Below are 21,255 nucleotides of genomic sequence, written 5' to 3' on the forward strand. Positions count from 1 at the left end.
AACAATTTATACACTTTTGACAAACAACTTCGTTGTAGTTCTGAACAACTCTGGTGGAATATCTCCCTACCCTTTCTGCTGCACTACACAACAAATGTTACCAAATATTTCACCTACACAAAGTAACTTCCTCAAATTGTTGCACTCTAAGCTGTTTTCAGTAACATTTATAGTTCCTGCAGTCATATTATGATAATACATTTCTGATATGCCTGCCTTACAGGCTAGGGAAAGGTCCATATCTTGAATATCTTACTGTGTAAATGAGTACAAGTTCCCACATGAGGTGGAATCTATGGGTCAAAAGCTTGGGCGCATTTCAAACAACATGCTAAAATCACAGCACCACATAGTGGCCTGGCATGAAAACTACAGGTCTGTGTGAAACCAAACATCTGAAAACCACATAACCATGTGTCAGCAGTTTGACGTCAGTCCAACCGCGCTGGGCCCTATACGCCCACACACACGTTGCCATGCTATAAGGCAACATGGAGTTTGCCCGTCCTTATTGGATGGAAATTGTAGCATCCAAAGATAGGTTGGCAAGTAAGACATAAAAGCTTGTGCACAGAGACCATCATGCTGCAGAGCAACCTGCACTGACATGTTGTCTCGTTGCACCAAGACTCACATTGCTGTAAGCAGCTAGCACAGCATGTAACGGTTGATCAGCAGTATCAGGTATCAGAAAAGCCACTCTTTGTTTACATGTATGTAATTTAACCTTTTATTAAATGCATTTTAAATGTTTGTCTTACTTTTAATGTAACCTGAATTCAGTTTTAGGTCTTCATGGAAAACAGGACAGGTGTTGTGACTGTCTTACAGCATCCATGCTATGAGATAAATCAGTTTAGCTACAAACTAACCACGACTCCTTCTGTTGTATGTATAATGGTGTATGTGTTTCTGACACTTCTGTCTCTTGTGACTGTATGTGGAAACCTTCTTGTAGTAACATCAATAATTTACTTCAAACAGCTTCACACACCCACCAACACTCTCATTCTGTCTCTGGCTGTGGCCGACCTGCTGGTTGGGATTTTAGTATTTCCTCTCAGCATGGCCTTCTCTCTCAGTTCATGTACCTATAATGAGAGTTTATTTTGTAAGGTACGTGACAGCTTTGATATATTGTTTAGTACATGCTCTATTATGCACCTGTGTTGTATTTCAGTTGACAGGTACTATGCTGTGTGTCAGCCTCTCACATATAGATCTAAAATCAGCCGTCATGTTGTTGCCATCATGATCACAGTGAGTTGGGGTGTTTCTGCTCTCGTTAGCATCGGAGTGATAATTCCCAGACTGTCTCCTTACGCATGTGCTGACATGTGTTTTCTGGATGTAATGACGGCAAACATTATTGGATCTATCATGTCATTTTACTTTCCAGTGGTCATAATGCTTTGCATCTACCTGAAGATTTTCCTTGTTGCACAGAGACAGGCACGAAGAATCCAAAGCATAAAGTTCGGAGCAACAGCCAGTAAGATGGAGAGAAAAGCCACCAAAACTCTGGCGATTGTTCTGGGAGTTTTTCTATTTTGTTGGTCTCCTTTCTTCCTTTGCATTTTATTTTCTCTCCCGGTTTCTGTGATTGAAACCGTTAGCTGGCTTGCTCTGTCAAACTCTACACTGAACCCGTTTATCTACGCTTTCTTTTATACCTGGTTCAGGTCAGCTTTTAAAATGGTTGTTAGTGGCAAAATATTCTTTGGTGACTATTGTAGCTTCAAATTACACTGAGCTGTTTTGTTGAGGTATATAATGATAAAAGGAACCAGCATGAAGACACGTAAATGCTGACACTATCAAATTACATACTACTTAATGTGTGTCACACATCACATGTGTCGTAGGCAGGATAGAACCCAGAAACACGACAGATCAGCGTGTTCTTCTATCCCAGCTCCACCTCATCCCTGCTGAAGATGATCAGGTTGGAGGGAGGATCTGTTTATAATAGAAGCAAATTAGTTGATACCCTTCCAGCTCATTCAAACAAAGCTCTCCTAAAACGAGATTCAGGTAAAAGTAACTGTCCAATAGGTATTCTGCATATCATAAAATTAAATAAATAAATAAATAAATACTTCTAAGGTTGGTTATCTGTTGTTTATGTTGCAAAGATATAGTTTGGATAGATTTCTTGAGATTTACAAAGAAACTTTAAATCTGCGCAATAAAGTTGTGTTTGGAACTAGGAGTTACCTTGGATAGAATCACAGACACTTTCAAGTTTTTCCTCAGTCATTCAGTCTAATTAAAAGAAACAGCTGGGTAACCTGGTGTCGTTATGCCCTCCACACTATGGAGTATGGATTTGAAAAAGCAAACACAGGAGTTGTCTACAGCTACTTATTGTCGACTTTAGGAGGTATAAACCAGACATTCATCCCATCGTTATAAAAGGGGGAAGGATTTGGCACCAGGGGATGGTGCCAAATCTATGGTACCAGGTCACCTACATCAGTGAAGACCTGACCTGGAACTCCAACTCCACTTCAGTCCTGAAGAAGACACAACAGAGACTGTTTTCCCGAGGATTCTCAGGAAGAACAACCTGAGAACTGAGCTTTTGCTGTCCTTCTGTCGCTGCCCTTTTTAGGCCTGTCATGATAAAAAAAATTTGCTGGACAATAAATTGTTCCAAATTACTGAGTTTGTTTTAATTTATCATGCGATTAATTGATTTACTGATTATTGTGACAGGCCTACGGACTCTCACTGGTATATCCCATAGCAGTAGTAACTGTGTCAGTTCTTGGTGACCAACTTTAAATTGCAATTATCTTTTTCTTTTTTTTTGGTCTGTTTGTAGTAGTTCTGACCTAAAAATAAAGAAAAAAACAAAAAACAGAAACAAATTTCAGAACATTTTTGATAACTAAATGAAGCTAATAATTAAAATTATCATTTGTGAATAAATCAAAACATATTTTTAGGGAGAGTTGAGAAACTACAATACAAAAGTACAATACTAGTTTCAATCTTATGCCGCTATCGAACCGGCTTTGATACATAATCAGAATCACAAGGCCTTTTTATTGCTACTGTACAGAAGCTCAATAAGACAAAAAGAATATATGTCAGAATGTGTGTACTAAGCATTAGACATCTGTCCCCACCATTGTCTCTGATTCGTGGTGGAAGCTTATCAGTGGCCTTGGGTAGAGTCCAGCACAGCTCTGCAGATGTCCAGACAAATAATGCTCAGTTGACAATTGCGGCTTTTTGTCACATGAAGATGTGTCACCCTATAGCTGTTAAATCTGATTCCCACAAAAATATGAAAGAAAAAGTTGGATCTCCATTTCACATCAACAGTTGAAATAAAAGCAAAGTTTTTCTTTTACTGTCGGCGTGCGTTTTCCATGTGAGGGTTACAGTGTAGAGAGGTGAGGGTTGGGTGGAGGGGGTGCAGAATTTGTTTTGGTGAAGGAGAGTGGGTTTGGGAGGTTTGGGACCACTGCATTAGAGGACACACTGAGGCCACTCAAGAAACCTATAAGGAAAAATACATCATTATCAGTCAACTCATAATTATTCAATAATTATATAATAAATATATATAATTATGTTCACAATGTACACAATAATAGAATGAACTGTCAGTATTTGCTGTCTTAAATAACAAAGCAAATTTAAACTACAAATACTTGCAATGTTTTAAAGTAATATTTATTTTTCTTCTAAAAAACAATAGCAAGCTGAAAAAAGGAACATTGCTCTCTGCCACTGTGTCTTACAACACTGAAAAAAGTTTCTGATTTGAATCCTCTAAATGTATACATTTCATACATGGTGGTATTTGCGCAGTTTCACTAATTTTAAAGAACATTAGCGATGGTGTCTGTACATCTCTGTTGTTGCACAGTTTTTACTGTCACTCACTGTAAATAATATGTTGTTATTTAATCTTTAAATCCATATTCACATTTTATGCATATCTATTTAAAATAACCTACTCAATTGAACATTCCTTTAGATTGGAGTTCACTGTATTGGTGTTGAATTTCTGCCCTTACATTTATTATGTTAGTTTTTTATATTCTTATCTTTATATGAATCTATATGCATTTGCTGCTGTTGCTCTGGAATTTCCCTACTGAAGGTGAAGGCTATTTCAATTCACACTCTTGAAGAGAATAGGAACTGATAGTGAACAGTTTACTTAATCTTAGGCCAATTTTTGGGTGTCAGTGGTCTAAAGATAACAGGAAAGACTTGCTGCTGTGCAGACCTGGTGGTAGAAGTGGTGGCTACGTCTTGAAATGACCTTTTGGGGATTGTCAAATCCAGGCTTTGAGGGCCAGCATTCTGCAGGTTTTAGAAGTTCTTCTGCTTCACTATACCCCAGTCAAATAGTCAGGTCATTGTAGGACTCTGGAGAACTTGACTGCTTTTTGAGGAATTCAGCTATTTGATTGTTGTGTGTTGAACCAGGGACACATCTAAAACCAGCAGGACACCGACCCTCGAAGACTGAATTTGAGGACCTCTGCTGTGGACGATGAATGATCAACAAGAATGTAAAGATTACAGAAAGAAAACGGGTCCAGACTGATGGATGAAGCTATATTTGATACTAAAGTAGCTGAAGTCTATATTCTTGTATTATGAGTTGGTATGGAACAGGAGGAGTTAGAGGGTGAAGTGAGAAAGTTGACATATTGTATCCAAAGGGAGCACTTGCCAAAACTGTTGCCCTGGAGCAAAACCTTCTTGGGTTCACAATGTGGCCTGAGGTTTCCCTTCTCAGACTTCACATGTGTCTTTGCATTGATGGACACTCACAGTACAAAGATATTAATGTTAAGAATCTTCAGAGGGTTCTGGCCCTGCAGTAAAAGGCCCAAGTTTTCCAGCTGGTTATTTACAAGTTTCTGGTGATCAGAGTCTGTGACACCAGCACGTTTTTAAACCAGGTTTCAAAATAGAAGTAGTCAGTAACACCCAGAAGTGTGAAGTACTCCACGATTTGTGACAGCGCACATGTGCAGAACGCATGACTGCAGGGTTTGTCTTGCTCATGGACGGGCAAATAACAAAAACAATGGCAGATCGTCTTGTGCAACTTAAACTGTTCAGTTTAAGTCAGTTTCTCATAAGAAATGTATATGTGCTACATAAACACTCGGTTCATCGTTGACGAGTACAAGTTCCCACATGAGGTGGAATATATGGGTCAAAAAATTTGGGCTATTTCAAACAACATGCTAAAATCACAGCACCACATAGTGGCCTGGCATGAAAACTACAGGTCTGTGTGAAACCAAACATCTGAAAACCACATAACCATGTGTCAGCAGTTTGACGTCAGTCCAACCGCGCTGGGCCCTATACGCCCACACACAGGTTGCCATGCTATAAGGCAACATGGAGTTTGCCCGTCCTTATTGGATGGAAATTGTAGCATCCAAAGATAGGTTGGCAAGTAAGACATAAAAGCTTGTGCACAGAGACCATCATGCTGCAGAGCAACCTGCACTGACATGTTGCCTTGTTGCACCGAGACTCACATTGCTGTAAGCAGCTAGCACAGCATGTAACGGTTGATCAGCAGTATCAGGTATCAGAAAAGCCACTCTTTGTTTACATGTATGTAATTTAACCTTTTATTAAATGCATTTTAAATGTTTGTCTTACTTTTAATGTAACCTGAATTCAGTTTTAGGTCTTCATGGAAAACAGGACAGGTGTTGTGATTGTCTTACAGCATCCATGCTATGAGATAAATCAGTTTAGCTACAAACTAACCGCGACTCCTTCTGTTGTATGTATAATGGTGTATGTGTTTCTGACACTTCTGTCTCTTGTGACTGTATGTGGAAACCTTCTTGTAGTAACATCAATAATTTACTTCAAGCAGCTTCACACACCCACCAACACTCTCATTCTGTCTCTGGCTGTGGCCGACCTGCTGGTTGGGATTTTAGTATTTCCTCTCAGCATGGCCTTCTCTCTCAGTTCATGTACCTATAATGAGAGTTTATTTTGTAAGGTACGTGACAGCTTTGATATATTGTTTAGTACATGCTCTATTATGCACCTGTGTTGTATTTCAGTTGACAGGTACTATGCTGTGTGTCAGCCTCTCACATATAGATCTAAAATCAGCCGTCATGTTGTTGCCATCATGATCACAGTGAGTTGGGGTGTTTCTGCTCTCGTTAGCATCGGAGTGACAATTCCCAGACTGTCCCCTTACGCATGTGCTGACATGTGTTTTCTGGATGTAATGACGGCAAACATTATTGGACCTATATTATCATTTTACCTTCCAGTGGTCATAATGCTTTGCATCTACCTGAAGATTTTCCTTGTTGCACAGAGACAGGCACGAAGAATCCAAAGCATAAAGTTCGGAGCAACAGCCAGTAAGATGGAGAGAAAAGCCACCAAAACTCTGGCGATTGTTCTGGGAGTTTTTCTATTTTGTTGGTCTCCTTTCTTCCTTTGCATTTTATTTTCTCTCCCGGTTTCTGTGATTGAAACCGTTAGCTGGCTTGCTCTGTCAAACTCTACACTGAACCCGTTTATCTACGCTTTCTTTTATACCTGGTTCAGGTCAGCTTTTAAAATGGTTGTTAGTGGCAAAATATTCTTTGGTGACTATTGTAGCTTCAAGTTACACTGAGCTGTTTTGTTGAGGTATATGATGATAAAACTTATAAAAATATGTTAATGGTGACGTCGCTATGGAAACTGAATCATGTTAAGCTCTTTTAACTTGCAACATCAAAGAAAACCAAAATAAAAGACTACTTTTTTGAACTTGACTAAAACTTTTCCATTTTCTCTTAATTTGGACAATTTCTTCTCCTGAGGTAAAACACTAAAGAAAAAATAAAAAAAAACAGAAGCTTGATAAAATACAATACACTTTAATACAGAAGTGAGTCAGTAAAAATGTCTTTTGTGAAAATGAAATATGTAACAAAGAAATGCAATTTAAAAAAAAACATGGCGTAATTCTAAGATTTGGGACATGCTGTATATGTATTGTGTACTATTTTTCCACAGCTGCAGACATCATATAACAATATGAAATCTGAATTGGGATTTGAAAATTAACATCAGATGAGGAGAATCTCCAACAGTACAGAGAAATGCAGAGAAATAATTTTTGTTAACAGTTCCATTAATGTGTTCAAAAATATATTTTCTTCTGTGTCTGGTACACTTCCGTAAAAAGTTCAGAAGTATGTTGTGTTAATTCTTCCAGCATGTTTCCTACATGATTCAGGAGAAAATAAGGCTCCGTTCTGCTGCATTTGTACAAGGAGTGTGATACTGAATACTTCAAATTGTACTCCAAATTAAGAATTTTGATGCTGATTCAAAGAGGAAAACACATATATCCAGATGGATGTAGACAAATGATGCTGGTAATTACTGCTTTTTGTCACACAAAAGCAAGTCTGTATAGCTGCTTAACTGTTAAATCTGATTCTCACAAGAAAATATGACATATGAAAAGGTTGTGTCATAACAACAATTAAAATAAAAGCAAACTTTCTTTTGCTGTTGTTGTGCGTTTGCATGTGAGGGTCTCAGTCATGAGGGGGTGCAGAATTTGTTCTGGTGAAGGAGGGACATTTGGGACCACTGCATTAGAGGACACACTGAAGCCACTTAAAGAACCTATAAGGGAAAATACATCATTATCAGTCAACTCATGACTATTCAGTATATTATTATGTTCATATTGTGCACACTAACACAATGAACGGTCATTATTTGCTGTATTAAATAAACAGGCAAACTTAAATCACATTTTTTAGAAATATTCCCTTTTCTTCCAAAATACAATAACAAGCTAGAAAAAAAGTAATATTGCTCTATGCCACTAGTTGTGTCTCCTTTGCAAATGTTTGTCTATATTCTGCTAATGTCAAGAAAACACAATGTTGCAATTGCTGTGGTTTCATTAAATAAGAAATAAGTTATTACAAATGATGGCAACGATGGATGTAAACAGTTAAATGAAATATATTCATATTTCAGCCATGATGCTCATCATCTATCAGCCAGTCAGAGGAGACGTCAGCTTCCAGGCATTGGAGCAACAAGCCCCTTATACATGAGAGTGGCTACATATGCAGCATTCCAGGGAAATTGCAGTTGGGGATTTTACAGAAGAGTTAGACGTAGATTCAACACTTGACACACAACGGTTTATGTGTGATGCTGTGATTGTTCTGGTGGAGCCAGCTACACATTGTCCAAAAAGCCCCCCAAATTCTCCCATCATTGAATTTCTTTGGACAATTTGCGCTTTCTACTGTTAGATGCATTGTAAAGTGTGGGTGTGTTATTTTCTTATTGCAATGGGAGAAACTTAAAGTTAAACATGCAAAAGTGCTGGGTCAACAGAGAGCTAAAAGTAAAACTGAAAACTACTCTGCTGTAAACTGATATGTCCAACAGAAATAAAACCTCGTTAATGTTCTGCTCCCACCGCCAATGTGCCTCAGTCTAAAACAAAACCCTTTAACTCATTTCTACAATCACTCTGTGAATAGGAAGCTTTTCTTGTGTTAGCATGAAGTAATAAAATCAGTTCAGACGACATTTTAAATTAACTTTAGGATTACTTTACCTCTTCTTGTCCTCTGATGAGTTACTGCGTTGGAGCTCACTTCCTTAAACATCGTCCATGACTTGCAGAACCTTGTCAGTCTGGTTTAGCAACTTCATTTCTGACAACTTCAACTCACTGCCAACATGAAGGATACCAGATACTGATGCACAACAGCGTTCAGCAGATGGGCTGGAACCATTTTCATTTCCTTCTTTGTCTCAGTTTGAACACCACAGGTATTTCAGTATTCAGCAGCACTGCATGTAACCAGTTGTACGAGTTTACTCTTCGAACTCTGAGTCAGGCCTTTAATATGGAGGAGTTTATTAAAACAAAAAACAAAATAAAAGCAGAATGGCTCAAAAAAACAACATTTCTGTACAAGTCTTTAAAATGACATTTTAGAATATTTAGGTTTGGGAAAACAATGAATAAAATATATAGTACTTTTATAAAAGTAGAACACACACACATACATGCACATTATACAAAACAGGGAAGCGTCAACAGCTACTACGAAATAAAATTCATTACTTCACATTAATAGTAGAAGTGTTATGTTACAGCAACATTAGAGTCATAATTGGATTAAAGTCATTTGGGTAACTTGCTTTGCAAAAATGCAACATCTCCGCATCTACTTTTTGAAATGAAACGTAGTATATTATGTATATTACTTTGTAAATTATGTGTTTATTCAAAATAATCTGATATAAGCTTCTCAAAATTTAACATAATTTGCCCTTTTCCACAAAATAAATCTGAGACCATAAGAAACAAAGGAAACATTTGGTCAAAAGTTGGGATGAAAAATGTTTACAGACATTACTGCTGATTATTATACATTTTAAAAAGACATGCGTACATTATGTGAAGAAAGATTTATTATTACAAGTAGCAGCTGCTGAAAGCAATGGATTCAGTTTCCTTCACTTGTTCACAATCCATTAAAAAGCAAATCAAACTTGATGAGAACAAATTCTGTACAAAAAAAAAAAATATTGATTTGCTTGACTTTGCATTGGATTAAGTGTTGGATCCACGAGAAGACATGTGGTAGCCACCTGTAGGACCTGCAACAAAAATATGTTTTATTTAGTTTGAGGTGTGAATTTTTAAAAACCGTTTTCTGGTGAAAACCTGAAGCCTTTGTATTCAGCTCATGTGTTAATACTTTTCCTGCTGGTGAGGCAGCATGTCTTTTAGGGTTCATCTTTACCAGATTTACACACAAAACATTTTATTTTAGGAGCACAAGACAAAGTACATGAGGTGAACATATTCTACAGCATATCGCCCAGAGTTATCGTGAGGGTTTTCATAATCTCTTTGTCTGGCTCTGAGAGATCTTGAAACAAACTAACCCTGGTCTTCATAAAACTGTTTTTTTCCCCTATAAAAAAACCTATGAAATTAAATACACAAAGATTTACAATGTTTGCTGGATAGGTGTCTTCAGAAGGCAGCTGGTTGGGATAGATTTAGTTTCTAACAATTTCAAAATTTTTATTTGTAAATTTATGTAACTTAAATATATATTTTGTGTGTTTGTATTATATATATATATATATATATATATATATATATATATATATATATATATATATATATATATATATATATATTACTTTTTCTAAATTCAATAAAATATACTGAAATGTGCTGTTATAACCTTGTGATGAATAGAAAAATGTTATAGTGAACATTTGTGAGTATGTTGCATATGTTTTTAAATGCTCGAAAGAAAAATATAGCAAACCACTGTATGTGAATAGACTCATACAGTGGCTTGCAATAATACAAGTAAATTTGAATTACTGTATTTATTCAGACAAATTTTAAATTAACTTAACAGTTTTCAAGTTATTCTCAATAAAACTCAATAAACCTGAAATAAAATGTTGTGAAATAATGATCTGGAATGTGTGAACATGTGACACCATATTTGAAATTGTGACAAAGAGAATAAGCTACAAAGACCTGGACAAAAAAACAACTAAGAAATGATTTTAATGTCTTTTTAACTCATTTACTGGAAGATAAGCTAAGTCTATATACGCCGTGGAACTTGTTGATTTTACAATGTAAGTACTATGACCAAAATAAAACTTTAAAGAAGTGCATCATGAAAAACAAAAATGACATACGTCTTGGTTTTTTCAGCTTGTTAAAGAAGCTGTAAAGAGTTCCAGCACTGGTGCTCTGAAACAAGAATAACAGTAAATGTCAGAAGCTTGAACCGTGGCTATTCAATGGGATGAATGAATTAAGAAAACCTCTTACTGTTGTCTTGCTACGCGAGGAAGATCCCTGAGATTTGGTCATCGCTGATCGCACCTAAAAAGTTATTTCCGTTGGTTAGTATGCTACTGAAAACCTGACAAATTATGTAGGAAAAAGAAATCTCTGTAATACAAACCCTTTGATTCCAAAGTTATAACATAAAAAATGAGATGTTTGCTATGCACTTTCTGTGCTTCAAATCCCCCTTTTTACTGTATTGTCAACAAAATCCTGACAGATCAGACAAACTCACCGTTTTGTCCAACAGTGTTCCAAACACCAGAATGAAGAAACCCTTCAGAGAAACATCAAATAAAATCCTTTTCATTTTTTTCACATTAAGAGGCAGGATAAAAGTATGAAAAGTTATTATGTACATGAAATGTTACCTGGACTGAGTTGAACAATGCAAACGCAATTTGCATCCCTCTGTTTTTTGGGCTGAGCATGACTCCGACTCCCAAACCCCAAGTCAGCCCGAACAACGGCGTGAGCACAGCCAAACTCCTGGCAATCACGTACAGAACATTCTTCCCTTCTGCTTGGGATGCATTTGCTCCACCTCTTCTGCTCAGTATTTTGTACAACACCACAACCAGGATGATTAAGTTTATCACCACTATCATGAGAGCAGGGACCACGAAGGCCAGCAGAGCTTTGGACTGGTTCCAGTTGAGCCAACAGACGACATTTTCCCGGATGTACTCATTCGAGGGAGCAGTTGAAGCAATAGTTATTGTTGCAATGATCAGCGGAGCTCCATATCCCAAAGAGAATCCGATGATCAGCATGGTTAGTTTAGACAGCCCTCCCTCAAAGACACTGAGGGTCCGGTAGAGCAGCAGCAGGGCCGAGGCTAACATCCAGAAGAACAGGGCCAGGTAGAAAAAATGGATGAAGAAGGTAGCGGCTGTGCAGGCCGGCGCACTTTTTGTGTTTGAAACGGCCGCTCCAATAATGAACCAAATGTCTGCAATCAGGAGAGACACTGCGATGTTGACGATGGAGACGTGACGCAAGTACGACGTTGAATGTCTTCTTATTTTTCTCCATGCGATGCCTTCAATGATGAGACATACAATCAGGGAGCCCATGGATATGCCAAGTCCAATGTAGGTTATAAAGTCCAACACAATATCCTGTGGGCTGTCAGGTGACATCAGAATGGAGAAGGAGGTGGTGTGGTTGCAGTTGCACCTGACTGTTCCGTTTTCGTTCAGTACAAAGGCGCAGCCTTCATCACTCCATCCTCCAAGACTGTCAAACAGATCGAAATCCCAGAAAACACACTTAGGCTTTCCCAGGGTCTCATTCAGAACATCAAATGCTATCGATATGTTGTTAATGTCTGATTCTGGATGAATAAGCACCACCCTTCCATTGATGACGCTGGATGACGTGTTCACGCTTTCCCTTGCAGGAAGCACGTTGTCCATGGAAGCAAATAACATTACTGCGATTGACTGCCTGCTTCCCTCAGCTTGTGGTATGTTTATTTCCACGGAGGAATTAAAGTCATCCTTGCAAATGTTTGTGAAATTAACTTTGGTGAAAAGAATATACTGTGTATTTATGCTCAAAGGTTCGTTGACGACGTGGGCTGCTATCCCTTCAAAGGCGCTCAAAAATGAAGAGCTGGCATTTTTGTTTTCTGAGCTTTCACTTTTGTTGTTATTGTTCAGTTCATCCCATGAGCCTTTTGCAGCGTCACTGGTAAGAATGCCTGCACTTTCCAGGAGATTCTGGATTAAAAAACAGGAAAAGAGCAAATATAATAAATAATTGTTTTAAAATCTAACATCTGGATAAGTTGTACTTTTTTTCTGCCGTCCCTGCATCTCCCTTTTCAATGCTGGCCTGGACAACTGCCTATACAGTCCTGCACAACAACCACCTCCGCACACAAATCCGCACTGCCTACCTTTGTAGACTGTTCAGATATTGTGATTTTTAAAGAATTGGCCCTCCTGCCAATATTTGCAAAGATTTTCACCATGGCGCTGATGGTGGCTGGAGAGTCAGTTATGGTCTTAGAGTTGTTCTTAGTTGCACCCTTGAGGTCTTCCAAGAATGCTGGCAGAGTAACAACATCCAATGCCTGCCAAGGTTCACAAACAAAGTTTATTACTTCAAGTTATAGAAATACTTAAATCCAAATCAGTTAGAGCATAAAATGCAGAAGTTGTATCACTACAGTATGTCTATCCAAATTATGGCCTCATGAATGCATCATGAAGTGTGTGTTTAGATTATCTTTTTCTAAATGTGGGCTTTTGATCAATTTGGTCTTGGATTTAAGAGTCTAATGTGATAGTTCAGGTTTTCTCAGCTTTAGAATCTATACAGTAAGGACGGGACACGGTATGATTGGAATAAATGTTATTAGAATTACATAAAATGGTAATTTTATTGTTAAAACATCTATTCTCATATTTCTTGTCAGTCATTGTCATGTATTATGCTTCCCATTTCCCAGATTTTTTTCGTTTTGAGGACCTAACATTTCAGTAAATAAAATGTGTTAGGAAGAAGAGTATAGACATAAGATGAACCAGATTACCTCCGACTCACTGAGCAGATTCTGTACGACTTCTAGAACACAGTTGTCTTGTTTATCTCCATACGTGCCATCCGCCTTACAAACTGCTGTTATGGTTCCCACCTTGCCTTTTTCACAGGATGCAACAGCCTGAAAACCTACCGATCCGGCACTGAATACACCGTCAGCTTTACAAACAACTAAACAAAAAGATAAAATGACTTAGCTGATTTTTAACATATTTTCTAATCACTATCCAGGTCACTGTACAGCCCCAAAATGTGCGCAACCCTGGCAGATTTACAAGTAAAACCTTTCGTTACTTTTACCAACCTCTTCCGATTGAAATAATATTATTGTTTTGGAGAGGCCCACTCAGAGTGCCAGCCAATTAAAACATGCAAAAAGTTGTTCGGAGATTTTGAGTATGATTTGACTGCTGGAATGCCAAAACAGGAATTTGTACAGACTATTAAGATTATATTTTGACAGACAATTTCCTAAATACAATGCATATAAAAACTGAAAAGGTACATATTGTAAAAAAAAATAAATAAATGTTACCCTTCTATATCATCCCAATATATTTTTGGAGAGACCTGTGTCACTTGTAATCACAAACAAACCTATTAGTTGAATAGTTTTAAATCTAAATCAACCAGGGTTTTGAATAATTTTGGGAGCAGTTGTAAACGTGACCTGATTGGTCTTTTATTTAGCTTTTCAGAGTTCTGTTGTCTGGATCAATGCCCACCAGCTTTGATTAATTCCAGAGTTATTATTTTATAATCCTGTGGGTTAGTTGTCACTTGGCAGGTTATCGTCTCTTTCCGTTCGGTACATCCATCAGGGGCTTTATACACATAGTTGATTTCCAAACCAGGAGCTAAACAACAGAATCATAACGCTTTGCTTAGAGTATAGTTCGTAATAAATACTTACAGACTGAAACTTTTACATGCCACAGGGTATTATTATAAAGCATTAAAATATATGCTTGCTGAATATTTACTTGGAAGATTCAGGTCTTTAAATTGAACCTGGTAGCCAGTGTTAACAGAACACGACACAGACACAGAATCACCACATTGCACCGTTCCTCTGACTGGGTTCACGGTAATCTGTGGTGCTGCTTTGGACGTTAAGGTGAGGCTCTGTGTGAAAGTGGCACCATCGTTCCGCTTCATTTTACACACATATGTTCCTGAAAGACAAAACCAAAACCATCATTATCGCTGTAATCTCCTAAAGACGGATGTTAAATTACACGTAACCATCCAAGCTGCTATGTTTCAACACTAAGAAGTGGATTCCTACCATCATGAATTTTCAAAAACCTTGGGATTGTGTATATTGATGTTCTGTCTTGGCTGGGTGTAACTGTGTCCAGGAGAGTTCCAGAACGTGTCCACTCCACCGTCAGGTCTGAACCCAGATTAGTCGGAGGAGGTCCACATGTCAGGGTGACTGAAACCCCAGCAATTATTGTCCCGGGATCAACTGATGTAGTTAATTGTTTAACACCTGTGTGACACAAAGATGGGGAAAAAGCACAAAAAAGCTAAACATTTTCCCCACCATACTATCTATAAATTTGAAGATGGCTGAAACATGGTCCAAATTTGTTGACAGTCACTTACTGACAAAGTCCACAGGATACTTTGCTGCCAGTTGATTTAACACTTTATCTTTTGCTAAATCAAATAGTTTTTCATCCCCAGAAGAACTAATGAGAGTGTAGTCAGCGATGGTACTTCCACTCCTGGAATACAAAATTATATCTGAATTCAAATTCAGCCACAAAGTGAAGTGAGGTTTCACACTCTTAGTAGTTCATTATTTCTAAACCTGATTCTAACAGACAATAACAGCTTACATGCTTATATAAGCAGCTACATATAGCTGTTTATATACTTACTGTATAACTGTATAGTGATTGTCTGGCCCTCTGACCACAAACCAGCAGGCAAGGTTGGTAAAATGCTTTGCCCAAGGAAACGACTAGACAGACGGCGCAGGGATTCAAACCAGCAACCCACTGATTATAAAATAAACTCCTACCAATGTTGACACTGTTGCCCCAAAATACCTTACTATAAACTTTCAATCCTAATGATCTATATGAACCAGCACATTAACTTTACATAGTAAATGGTCTATACTAACTATACTTACAGTATATAGTGCTTTATCAAGTCCAAAAGACCCCAAAGTTCTAAATATTACATTCAGCCATTCACACACACATTCACACTTTAATGCCATGTAGTTCTGAAAAATATATTTCTGAAGTAGCGTATGATAAACTATAAATTGTGACTCACCGAAAGGTTAGACTCTTCACAGTACAATCTTTTGACACAAGCTCCTGACATTTCGTTTTAGTCTGTTTGGGACATTAACATGTTCAAACAGGAAGCAAATATTACAGTTTGTATCATAAGTTCATCCATGTTGTTACAAAACTGAAACATAAAAATTAAATATGACTTACAGCATCATAAATATCTTTATAAACAGAACTGTTTTCATTATTATACAACGCTTTGAAATCCATGTTAAGAGTAAATGTCCCATTTATAACAGAAGCTACAGTTGTTGTGGCTACTGTTGGGATGATTTTTGTTGTCACTGTGGTCATCTTTGATGTTGTATTTGTTACTGTGGTCATTTCTGGTGTTGTTGCAAATATCACTGTTATATTTGTCAATGTTGCATCTGTCACTGTTGTTATTTTTGGGGGAGGTGTTGCATTTGTCACTGTTATTTCTGGTGTTGTTGCCTTAGCCACTGTAATTTCTGGTGTTGCGTTTGTCACTGTTGTTATTTCTAGTGTTGTTTCATTAGCCACTGTTATTTCTGGTGTTGTTGCATTAGTCACTGTTATATCTGCCGTTGTTGCATTTGTCACAGATGTCATTTCTAATGTTGTTGCATTTGTCACTGTTATCTCTGTTGTTGCATTTGTCACTGTTGCTATTTCTGGTATTGTCGCATTAGTAACTGTTATTTCTGGCGCTGTTGCGTTTGTCCCAGTTGTTATTTCTGGTGTTGTTGCGTTTGTCACTGTTGTTATTTCTGGTGTTGTTACATTTGTCACTGTTGTTATTTCTGGTGTTGTTGCGGTAGTCACTGTTATTTCTGGTGTTGTGTTTGTCATGGTTGTTATTTCTGGTGTTGTTGCGTTTTTCACTGTTATTTCTGGTGTTGTTGCATTAGTCATTGTTATTTCTGGTGTTGTTACGTTTGTCACTGTTGTTATTTTTGGTGTTGTCACATTAGTAACTGTTATTTCTGGCACTGTTACGTTTGTCCCAGTTGTTATTTCAGGTGTTGTTACATTTGTCACTGTTGTTATTTCTGTTGTTGTTGGATTTGTCACTGTTATTTCTGGTGTTGTTGCGTTGGTCACAGTTGTTATTTCTGGTGTTGTTGCATTTGTCACTGTTGTTATTTCTGGTGTTGCATTTGTCACTGTTGTTATTTCTGGTGTTGCGTTTGTCACGGTTGTCATTTCTGGTGTTGTTGCGTTTGTCACGGTTGTTATTTCTGGTGTTGTTGCGTTTGTCACTGTGGTTATTTCTGGTGTTGTTGCATTTGTCGCTGTGGTTATTTCTGGTGTTGTTGCATTAGTCACTGTTATTTCTGGTGTTGTTACGTTTGTCCCAGTTGTTATTTCTGGTGTTGTTGCATTTGTCACTGTTGTTATTTCTGGTGTTGTTGCATTTGTCACTGTTGTTATTTCTGGTGTTGTTGCATTTGTCACAGTTGTCATTTCTGGTGTTGTTGCATTTGTCACTGTTGTTATTTCTGGTGTTGCGTTTGTCACGGTTGTCATTTCTGGTGTTGTTGCGTTTGTCACTGTGGTTATTTCTGGTGTTGTTGCATTTGTCACTGTGGTTATTTCTGGTGTTGTTGCATTTGTGACGGTTGTCATTTCTGGTGTTGTTGCGTTTGTCACTGTTGTTTTTTCTGGTGTTGCGTTTGTCACGGTTGTTATTTCTGGTGTTGTTGCATTTGTCACTGTTGTTATTTCTGGTGTTGTTGCGTTTGTCACTGTTATTTCTGGTGTTGTTGCATTAGTCACTGTTATTTCTGGTGTTGTTACGTTTGTCCCAGTTGTTATTTCTGGTGTTGTTGTGTTCGTCACTGTTGTTATTTCTGGTGTTGTTGCATTTGTCACTGTTGTTATTTCTGGTGTTGTTGCATTTGTCACTGTTGTTATTTCTGGTGTTGTTGCATTTGTCACGGTTGTTATTTCTGGTGTTGTTGCATTTGTCACGGTTGTCATTTCTGGTGTTGTTGCATTTGTCACTGTGGTTATTTCTGGTGTTGTTGCATTTGTCACGGTTGTCATTTCTGGTGTTGTTGCGTTTGTCACTGTTGTTTCTTCTGGTGCTGCGTTTGTCACGGTTGTTATTTCTGGTGTTGTTGCATTTGTTACTGTTGTTATTTCTGGTGTTGTTGCGTTTGTCACTGTTATTTCTGGTGTTGTTACGTTTGTCACGGTTGTTTCTTCTGGTGTTCCGTTTGTCACGGTTGTTATTTCTGGTGTTGTTGCATTTGTCACGGTTGTCATTTCTGGTGTTGTTGCGTTTGACACTGTTGTTTCTTCTGGTGTTGCGTTTGTCACGGTTGTTATTTCTGGTGTTGTTGCATTTGTCACTGTTGTTATTTCTGGTGTTGTTGCGTTTGTCACTGTTATTTCTGGTGTTGTTACGTTTGTCACGGTTGTTTCTTCTGGTGTTGCGTTTGTCACGGTTGTTATTTCTGGTGTTGTTGCATTTGTCACTGTTGTTATTTCTGGTGTTGTTGCGTTTGTCACTGTTATTTCTGTTGTTGTTGCATTAGTCACTGTTATTTCTGGTGTTGTTACATTTGTCCCAGTTGTTATTTCTGGTGTTGTTGGATTTGTCACAGTTGTCATTTCTAACGTTGTTGCATTTGTCACTGTTATTTCTGGTGTTGTTGCGTTTGTCATGGTTATTATTTCTGGTGTTGTTGCGTTTGTCACTGTTGTTATTTCTGGTGTTGTTACATTTGTCACTGTTGTTATTTCTGGTGTTGTTGCATTTGTCACTGTTGTTATTTCTGGTGTTGTTGCGTTTGTCACTGTTATTTCTGTTGTTGTTAAGTTTGTCCCAGTTGTTATTTCTGGTGTTGTTGGATTTGTCACTGTTATTTCTGGTGTTGTTGCGTTTGTCATGGTTATTATTTCTGGTGTTGTTGCATTTGTCACTGTGGTTATTTCTGGTGTTGCGTTTGTCACGGTTGTCATTTCTGGTGTTGTTGCATTTGTCACTGTTGTTATTTCTGGTGTTGTTGCATTTGTCACTGTTGTTATTTCTGGTGTTGTTGCATTTGTCACTGTTTTTATTTCTGGTGTTGCATTTGTCACTGTTGTTATTTCTGGTGTTGCGTTTGTCACGGTTGTTATTTCTGGTGTTGTTGCATTTGTCACGGTTGTCATTTCTGGTGTTGTTGCATTTGTCACTGTTGTTATTTCTGGTGTTGCGTTTGTCACGGTTGTCATTTCTGGTGTTGTTGCATTTGTCACTGTTGTTATTTCTGGTGTTGTTGCATTTGTCACTGTTGTTATTTCTGGTGTTGTTGCATTTGTCACTGTTTTTATTTCTGGTGTTGCATTTGTCACTGTTGTTATTTCTGGTGTTGCGTTTGTCACGGTTGTTATTTCTGGTGTTGTTGCATTTGTCACGGTTGTCATTTCTGGTGTTGTTGCGTTTGTCACTGTTGTTATTTCTGGTGTTGCGTTTGACACGGTTGTTATTTCTGGTGTTGTTGCATTTGTCACGGTTGTTATTTCTGGTATTGTTGCATTTGTCACTGTTGTAATTTTTGGTGTTGCATTTGTCACTGTTGTCATTTCTGGCATTGTTACCTTTGTCACTGTTGTTATTTCTGGTATTGTTGCGTTTGTCACGGTTGTTATTTCTGGTATTGTTGCGTTTGTCACGGTTGTTATTTCTGGTGTTGTTGCATTTGTCACTGTGGTTATTTCTGATGTTGTTGCATTTGCCACTGTTGTTATTTCTGGTGTTGCGTTTGTCACTGTTGTTATTTCTGGTGTTGCGTTTGTCACGGTTGTCATTTCTGGTGTTGTTGCACTTGTCACTGTTGTTATATCTGATATTGTTGCATTTGTCACTGTTGTTATTTCTGGCGCTGTTGCGTATGTCACTGTTATTTCTGGTGTTGATGCGTTGGTCACAGTTGTTATTTCTGGCGTTGTGTTTGTCACGGTTGTTATTTCTGGTATTGTTGCATTTGTCACTGTGGTTATTTCTGGTGTTGTTGCATTTGTCACTGTGGTTATTTCTGGTGTTGTTGCATTTGTCACTGTGGTTATTTCTGGTGTTGTTGCATTTGCCACTGTTGTTATTTCTGGTGTTGCGTTTGTCACTGTTGTTATTTCTGGTGTTGCGTTTGTCACGGTTGTCATTTCTGGTGTTGTTGCACTTGTCACTGTTGTTATTTCTGATATTGTTGCATTTGTCACTGTTGTTATTTCTGGCGCTGTTGCGTATGTCACTGTTATTTCTGGTGTTGATGCGTTGGTCACAGTTGTTATTTCTGGCGTTGTGTTTGTCACGGTTGTTATTTCTGGTATTGTTGCATTTGTCACGGGTGTTATTTCTGGTGTTGTTGCGTATGTCACTGTTATTTCTGGTGTTGATGCGTTGGTCACAGTTGTTATTTCTGGCGTTGTGTTTGTCACGGTTGTTATTTCTGGTATTGTTGCATTTGTCACTGTTGTTATTTCTGGTGTTGTGTTCGTCACTGTTGTTATTTCTGGTGTTGCATTTGTCACTGTTGTTATTTCTGGTATTGTTGCATTTGTCACGGTTGTTATTTCTGGTGTTGTTGCATTTGTCACTGTGGTTATTTCTGGTGTTGTTGTGTTTGTCACTGTTGTCATTTCTGGTGTTGTTGCGTTTGTCACGGTTGTTGTTTCTGGTGTTGTTGCATTTGTCACGGTTGTCATTTCTGGTGTTGTTGCATTTGTCACGGTTGTTATTTCTGGTGTTGTTGCATTTGTCACGGTTGTCATTTCTGGTGTTGTTGCATTTGTCACGGTTGTTATTTCTGGTGTTGTTGCATTAGTCACTGTTATTTCTGGTGTTGTTGCATTTGTCACGGTTGTCATTTCTGGTGTTGTTGCATTTGTCACGGTTGTCATTTCTGGTGTTGTTGCATTAGTCACTGTTATTTCTGGTGTTGTTGCATTTGTCACTGTTGTCATTTCTAACGTTGTTGCTTTTGTCACTGTTATCTCTGGCATTGTTGCATTTGTCATTGCTGGTATTGTCGTGTTTGTCACTGTTGGTAATTCTGGCGTTGTTGCGTTTTTCACTGTTGTTATTTCTGGTGTTGCGTTTGTCACTGTTATCTCTGGCATTGTTGCATTTGTCACTGTTGTCATTTCTGGTATTGTTGTTGTGTTTGGCACTGTCAAAAAAGAAAATGAAATGGTGACTTGAAATGTTAATGAAAATAGAGATAATTGAAAATTTTGGTCAATAACATAATCTTCATACCAGGACACTGAGTGATTTCTGTGGAGCAATGAGAGGAATCCAAAATTATTTTTTGAGTAGTTTATGCACATCCCAGAAAGCAATGTTTTAAAACCTTACCTGTAATTGGCTGACAGTACTGGTGTACAAATGACTGTTCATAAATGCATGTACAGGTTTGACTGATGTCACTACTGCATGAATTGTAGCTGTTGCACATTTCACATGGCCAACCAAAGCCATCCTCACATTTGCATTCCAGGCCATAAGTGGAGTTTGGATGACAGACTGTTAAAGATATTTCG

General features: G+C 37.9%; 3 protein-coding genes across 3 annotated transcripts in view; 2 read left to right on the plus strand and 1 right to left on the minus strand.

Moving 5' to 3' along the window:
• The first annotated feature begins 678 nt into the window (after nt 1–678).
• Nucleotides 679–1,752, plus strand: LOC111611448 (trace amine-associated receptor 1-like). The gene has a single exon (XM_023348254.1). The coding sequence runs from the start codon at nt 796–798 to the stop codon at nt 1,750–1,752; it is 957 nt and encodes a 318-aa protein (XP_023204022.1). The 5' UTR covers nt 679–795.
• Nucleotides 1,753–5,689: 3,937 nt separating this feature from the next.
• On the plus strand, nt 5,690–6,767 carry LOC111611441 (trace amine-associated receptor 1-like). The gene has a single exon (XM_023348242.1). It carries the CDS (start codon nt 5,690–5,692, stop codon nt 6,644–6,646), a length of 957 nt encoding a protein of 318 aa, XP_023204010.1. The 3' UTR covers nt 6,647–6,767.
• A 2,278-nt stretch (nt 6,768–9,045) lies between these two features.
• LOC102220130 (adhesion G protein-coupled receptor F5-like) overlaps nt 9,046–21,255 on the minus strand; it is a 32,391-nt gene continuing 20,181 nt past the window's right edge. Inside the window, exons 17-31 of the mRNA XM_023348243.1 lie at nt 21,071–21,089; nt 20,684–20,882; nt 15,910–16,491; nt 15,740–15,801; nt 15,056–15,177; nt 14,733–14,939; nt 14,428–14,619; nt 14,170–14,301; nt 13,437–13,615; nt 12,798–12,974; nt 11,266–12,618; nt 11,130–11,171; nt 10,877–10,930; nt 10,741–10,795; nt 9,046–9,666 (exon numbers count right to left, since the gene is read on the minus strand). Coding sequence (XP_023204011.1) covers nt 9,620–9,666; nt 10,741–10,795; nt 10,877–10,930; nt 11,130–11,171; nt 11,266–12,618; nt 12,798–12,974; nt 13,437–13,615; nt 14,170–14,301; nt 14,428–14,619; nt 14,733–14,939; nt 15,056–15,177; nt 15,740–15,801; nt 15,910–16,491; nt 20,684–20,882; nt 21,071–21,089 — 3,422 coding nt within the window. The 3' untranslated portion in view covers nt 9,046–9,619. The remainder of the gene's footprint in view (nt 9,667–10,740; nt 10,796–10,876; nt 10,931–11,129; nt 11,172–11,265; nt 12,619–12,797; nt 12,975–13,436; nt 13,616–14,169; nt 14,302–14,427; nt 14,620–14,732; nt 14,940–15,055; nt 15,178–15,739; nt 15,802–15,909; nt 16,492–20,683; nt 20,883–21,070; nt 21,090–21,255) is intronic.

The sequence above is a fragment of the Xiphophorus maculatus genome, chromosome 15 (assembly GCF_002775205.1).
Source record: "Xiphophorus maculatus strain JP 163 A chromosome 15, X_maculatus-5.0-male, whole genome shotgun sequence".
Taxonomy (NCBI): Eukaryota; Metazoa; Chordata; class Actinopteri; order Cyprinodontiformes; family Poeciliidae; genus Xiphophorus; species Xiphophorus maculatus.

Bases quoted from the DNA above. Each gene is read 5' to 3' on its own strand.
- LOC111611441 (XM_023348242.1), top strand. From the start codon at position 5,690: ATGGAAAACAGGACAGGTGTTGTGATTGTCTTACAGCATCCATGCTAT.
- LOC111611448 (XM_023348254.1), top strand. From the start codon at position 796: ATGGAAAACAGGACAGGTGTTGTGACTGTCTTACAGCATCCATGCTAT.